Source organism: Gavialis gangeticus, unplaced genomic scaffold (assembly GCF_001723915.1).
Source record: "Gavialis gangeticus isolate Ggan-Ray unplaced genomic scaffold, GavGan_comp1, whole genome shotgun sequence".
NCBI classification, from domain to species: Eukaryota; Metazoa; Chordata; order Crocodylia; family Gavialidae; genus Gavialis; species Gavialis gangeticus.
Window position 1 is genome coordinate 13,032,831 of NW_017729008.1, and position 6,442 is coordinate 13,039,272.

The following is a 6,442-nucleotide window of genomic DNA, read 5'->3' on the forward strand; positions in this document are numbered from 1 at the left end:
ATATATGTGTGTGTGTGTGTGTGTGTAGCCAAGATTCTTTGAGTAGATGTGATATATTTTATTAGACCAACTGTGTAGTTGGAAAAAAGTTCTTAGCAAGCTTATGTATATATATATATATATTCATTTGTTTTTACAGGTTGTCTTGAAAGCTTTGGATCCCAGCTTTGAAATAGAAAACCCTTATGTGCCATATATCCAAGGTATGAATAATTTGGTTGTTCTCACAGACATGTAGTCAATTTTGTTTGCTCTATGTCAGACGTATCTGCAGGCTGGATGAGTGGTGCAGAACCAGTCTGCAGGCAGGATTGGGTGCACAGACTGGCCCTACTTGCTAGTTCCAGTCCATGTCCTGGAACAACCAGAAAGGACATTGTGTACAACATGGTCCTACTCTGGCCTGCTCTGGGACTATGCTGCACACAGTGGCCACCCCACCACTCTAGGGCCACATGCTACATGTGGTAGCTGCTCCAAGGCACAGTCCCAGAGCAGCCAGAGTAGGCACCACGTGCAGAGCACAGGGCCCTCTGGCCTCATCCCACATGCTGCCTGTGAGTCAATTCTGAAACCCACAGGCAGCAGTAGGGGCAGCAACTGTGGGCCCTATCTTCAACATCCCTGGTATAGGTGTTAAATGGTACAGATCTTTGGCTGGTACATATTAGGATAGATGGAATTTTTGTACTGAAACATGTTTAGGGATCAGGATCAGAAGAGAAACAACATTGGCAACTGGTGCCTCCTAAGTCCCCCATCCTTGCACCCCCAGCGGAGAGTCAGTGACTGGGGGTGGTCCCCTGCGGCCAATCCCACAGGCCAGGGACACAGGAATCCCTGTGCCCGATCCCACCGATCCACAACTGGCAGTGGCTGGCACTTCTGGGTGTGCCACTGGCACTTCTGGGTCAGCAGGATTGGCCGCAGGGGGACCACTTCTCCTGGCATGCTCCCTGGCTGGCGCTCTCAGGAGGGGCACCAGTGCTGTCATCTGCCCCCACTACCTGGGAACGCTGCTGTCAGGGGGTGCACCAGCGCTCTTGTGGGGTTTATGTGTACCCCTGTGCACCCCCTACATGCCACCACTGTGAAACAACCAGATTCTGTGTCCTGGGTAGTAGCATCAGTGGGCAAGCCAGCAGTGGCTGAAGTTCCTGTGCCCTCTCTAAGTCTGAGGCTCATGCCCCTGTTCATGGGCGACTGGTGCCGCCTTACTTGTGGGGGTACATGCCCCCCCCCCAGCAACCAGTCAGCAACTGGGGCCAATCTCACTGAGGGGGGCAGGGGAATGGTCCCCCATGACCGATCCCACCGACCAGGGAGAGTCCCCCTGCGGCCAATCTTGCCGACAGGGGGGATCCCCCCAGGGCTGATCACAAGACAGCCGATCACCGCAGCTGCTTCCCAGCTGGTACTTGCAGGGGGGCACCGGCACTCCCGCCTGCCCTCCCTGCCCATCACCAAAGCAGTGAGCACAGCCAGTCAAGGAGTGCACCAGCGCTCTCGGGGTGCATGTGCGCCCCCTATACCTTGCCACTGCCCCTGTTGTCCACCTTTAGTTACACTACTGACTTGGGTCAGGAGGTCTACCAAGCTCTTTTACCTGTGTAGATTCCCTTGGTATGATGGATTTTTTGCCTGGTGCACAAAAGGCACATTGATGATTTATACCAGTTGAGGATTTTACCCTGGATAGTTGCAAATGAACAGAATTTAGGATAATTTTAGCTCTTGATTTCTTTCTCAAATCACAGAACTCATCACCTTAACAAATCTGCGAATCAATTTTACGAAACTCCACACCCTAGGAGATATTTTACTTGGAAGAAGACAACGTGATCCCCTTGAAAAATATTATTATGCAGTTTATGAAATGGTTGTCCGTGGAAGCTGCTTTTGCAATGGACATGCTAGCCAGTGCAGTCCAGTGCAGAAACTGCGGGGAGACGTTTTCCATCAGCCTGGAATGGTAAGTTTTATGGAAGGAGATTCCCAATGTGGCAATTTTTTAAAGCTATACTTGAGCTGGTAATTTACAATTTAAGGATTGAAAGGATTTTAACATTATCTCTTTGATAAAAACACTTAGCCAGATTATTCAGGGCAGGGCTGTCCAATTTAAGCACAGCAAGGGGTCACGCCCAACACTAGTGTACAGCCCTGGAGTCATGCACTGCACAGGCTGCATGCTAGGGGAGGGAGCCCCCCACCAGTACACTGGCAGCATGTGAATCTCCAGACCCTTTCCCACCACACAACAGCAGGAGATGTGGCCACTGGGGCCCACAAGCTGCCTTTTGATTGTTTGAAGGCTGCATGTATCCTTCATGAGCTGGCCCTCATGAGCCACATGTAACCCACAGGCCACCAGTTGGACAGCCCTGCTTCATTGTAAAGGAGATCAGTATCTGGCTACTTTTGACATAAAAGCAGTCTTTCTAAAATAGCTGTCACAGAACCTGTTGATAGTAGCACGGAATACCAGACCTGTAATGGTGCAAACATAAATCAATAAATAGCCTGTGCTGTGTGCAGACTCAAATGGCTTTTATTGAGCATGTTCTCTAACTGTAATAGGGCTTCCTGGAAACCAACAACTTAAAAGAGATTTTGGCAAAAGAAAAATCCTGTGGGTCCACATTTGACAGAACAAAATTTGTGAAAAATAAATTGTCCACCAATTCAGGAACATAATTTTATCTACTTCCATGTTTGGAAATAATATTTTTCCTTGATACGTTATACTTTATATTAAAGTGTCTAAGACTCATTTTTCTGTCAGTAGCAATATATTGCTTAACATTTGTTCAACTATTCTAAAATTGGTTAGTTATTGTCCAAGCCTCTTGTTCAAGTAACTGAGAATTGTTCATGTCAGCTGAGGGAGCCAGAGGGCTCTAAATTTTCCTGCTCTTGCTAGCATAGTATGAGCCTAATGTCACTTAGATATTTTTACACAGCATATTTATATGGCATATGTTGGTTTATAGCATTTAGAGGGGAATGTACCCAGCACATATAAGTACACTGAACTGTGCAAGCAGTAAACAATATATGGAAGGATTGCATGATTTAATTTGGGAATTCTGCTAAAGACTATTGACAAATTTGTAGATTTAAAGTTTGTATCTTTAGGGAAGGGAAAGTCAGTCTAAATCTGTAACTTTCTGGAGGCAAAATAAACACCAGGAATATAGGGTTGCATAATTTACATATAAAAGTTTTCCATCTGAGATGCAGATGGAAGCAACCTGATCTGATTCCAGCACTGTGGAGGTTTTCAGCTTACAGAAAGAAAATACTGATATATTATTATTCTTTGTGAAAGAAAAAAATGTAGGGAATGGGAGGGCAGGATACATTCTCCCTGTAAATGGCAAAAAGCCACTGAATTAAAGAAAATGTGTTTTTTTCCTAATATGCTGCAGGTTCATGGTAGATGTATCTGCCAGCACAACACCGATGGCTTGTCCTGTGAGAGGTGTAAAGAATTCTACAATGATGCTCCCTGGAGGCCAGCGGAAGGATCACAGGATAATTCTTGCAAACGTGCCTGAAAAAATTATTCTTAGTTTTCAACAAAGGGGTGGCTGGCATAGTACAATTCCAGAGTGTTGCCTAAAAGAAGAACAACACTTTTGTAGGGGCTCATTTCTCAGTGTTAAATCCAACATAATGGAGGATCCTAAAGAGACTGAAATGCCAGTGATACAGTGTGAAGGAAGCACTGTATCTACACCAATACCTCTCCTGATGACATAAAGCAGCATTTATGTGGCTCTCAGGAAAGATGAGCCCTTTCAAATTACTATTTTCCAGAAAGAGTCAAAGGAAAGTGAATAGAAAAAGGCAATGATGATGAAAAGGATTATTTGTCAGTTAGTGCACAACCCTTTTTACCAATAAAAATATTGGTAAGCAGCATAGCAGCTGTTGTCTGCTCCCAAGCTGTAGCTCCCCTCTCCTTTTGAAGCTCTTTCAAGTGAGCATTTGTCCAAGCCCTGGGGTATTTTTTTTTCACTAAATTATTGACAAAATTCTAACAGGTCTTCAGATTCACAGAGCCATGGTGCTGAACAAAAAAGATCTAAGAAATTCTGGAGCAGATTCACCAGGACACTTTAGCTCCTTTGTGCTTCTCAAGTGACATAAAGAGCCAGAGTGTGTTCTGCACCTGACCTATGATCGCTAAGGTGCAGACAGAAGTGCAGCTCCCACCTGTAACTCAGAAAAATTTCTGCAAAGCGTTCTGAGTTACACCCTTACCCCAGACCAAACAGAAGTTCCCTGTTGGTTCCAGGGGGGAGGGGAATCTAGCTGTGGGCTGGGAGCCTGTAGCTGGGTTCCCATAGCAACAAACTGAACTCCTTCTGTTCCCTTTTCCCCCTCCCATTCTGAAAACAGCGACAGACACCCATTTTGTGCCTGTTCCTAAGATTGGTTACATCAGTGAAAATAATGAATAACTCCAATGAGTGTTTACACTGGTGAAACTGCTTGAAATCAGAATCAGACAATTTATGTATTATGAACACCTTGCCAGGGTCATTTGACCCCAGTACTCTTTCCTGCCATGGCAGGGGGTCGGACTAGATGATCTACTCAGGTCCCTTCTGACCCTAGAAACTATGAAACTATAATAGATGAAGGAAAGAATAAAGTACCAGGAACCATCTCAAATAAAAGAACATGCATTGCATGAATTGGGACAGGTCTTCCATTACTGTAAGCTTGACTTCAGTGGAGCTTTGTTATTTACAGCACAATCTTTATACTTATGGAAACTTAGGACCCAGTTCTGCTCTTATGGGCTAATTACCTGAGATAAGGTCATGCGATAGAATAGCTCTGCTCTGTTGCCCTTGCACCTGTCCAGGGTGAATCAGGGAAAAAATATTTGTGTCTGTATTCAAAACAGAATGACGAGTGATCAGTGATGCTTACGCAGCACTGACAGATTCAGAAAATCAAAATCATGAGTCATACCCCCAAAATTGTGAGACTGGAACCAAATAACTTTGTCTAAAAAGGTGCTATTTTTATCTGTCTTCTGATTTTTTTTCAATTTCCCTCTGCCCCTGAACATGTTTGAGAGAGACTGAAACAATTATGGTGTCTCTGTAATTGGGGTCAACATTACATTACACATTATAAAATCAGGAGTAACTCTCCCTTTAGTACTTTGATTCCTGTATCTTGCTGTCACAACAGTCAGTGGATTGATTGCTTATGCTGATTGATTGTTCTATATTTTAAATTGTGCATCCTCATTCAGAACAATAGTTCAGAATTATTCACAACCATCCATGCTGGAAATTGCTAACTTATCTAATCAAGTGAATGGGCTGTTTTTACCGTCCCTTTGCCCTGCTGTTGCTACATTTATTTATTCCAGCTTGTCTTTAATTAGGCTCCAGTCCCACAATTGTAACTATACAACCTTAACTAAACCTTAACTAAACGCAAGTGAGAATTCCCTCTGAACCTGGTAGAGCCACTAACTTGCCTCACTAGGCACAATGGGAGTTCTAATTAAAGTGCCCAAAGTGTCATGTGTATCATCGTCCCTGTACTGAAAAATGGCAGCAGGAGCACTTTAACTGAAGCTTGTCAAACAAACTTTAATTAAAGCACCCCTGCTGCTATTTTTTGGTGTGGGAACACACTGCATGTGTATAGACACTCATTGTTCCTGTTCAGGCCCTGGTCCTGTTCAGGGCATTGAGACATTATTCTAATTCTACTGATAACTACAATTATACCACTGTGTTCTCTTTCAGAATGTGATTGCAATGGCCATTCTGACAGATGTCATTTTGACATGGCAGTGTACCTAGCTAATCATGGCATCAGTGGCGGCGTCTGTGATGACTGTCAGCACAATACCATGGGACAACATTGTGACCAGTGCAAACCTTTCTTTTACCAGGACCCACTCAGAATGATTTCTGACCCTCATGCATGCCTCCGTAAGGTCACTGTTTTCTCACAGGGATTGGTTCAAAATTAAACAGCTTCAGTTATCTCTATTCTTTCCAAACTCTTTTTCATCAGTTCAGTTAATTTTCTATACAGCTGTAAAAATAGTAACCTAACTCAAAAGAAGTTTCATAGTTTCATATGAAACTATGAAACTTCTTTTGAGTGAGGTTACTCAAGTTAGACCGGTGTATTTTTAATACACCTTCTTCACTTAATTTCAGCTATAGCTCATCATACTTCAGCAATGAAATCCATAAAAAAATTGTCCATTGCGCAGAAAATCATCACAAATATGGGCAGCTATAAATAGAGAGGTAGAGACAGCATCTGATGAAGTGAGCTTGGGTTCTCTAAAGCTTATGCTACAATAAATTTATCTATGTATATATAGATAGATAAATAGATAGATACTGAAATTAAATAAACAGAATATATATATATATATATATATGTATAT

The 6,442-nt window shown here is 43.2% G+C and overlaps 1 protein-coding gene across 1 annotated transcript in view; it reads left to right on the forward strand.

The window, feature by feature from the left end:
• The window catches only part of LAMB4 (laminin subunit beta 4), a 91,114-nt gene that overhangs the window by 33,845 nt on the left and 50,827 nt on the right, over nt 1-6,442 (forward strand). Inside the window, exons 7-10 of the mRNA XM_019509398.1 lie at nt 140-203; nt 1,758-1,972; nt 3,432-3,552; nt 5,784-5,972. Coding sequence (XP_019364943.1) covers nt 140-203; nt 1,758-1,972; nt 3,432-3,552; nt 5,784-5,972 — 589 coding nt within the window. The remainder of the gene's footprint in view (nt 1-139; nt 204-1,757; nt 1,973-3,431; nt 3,553-5,783; nt 5,973-6,442) is intronic.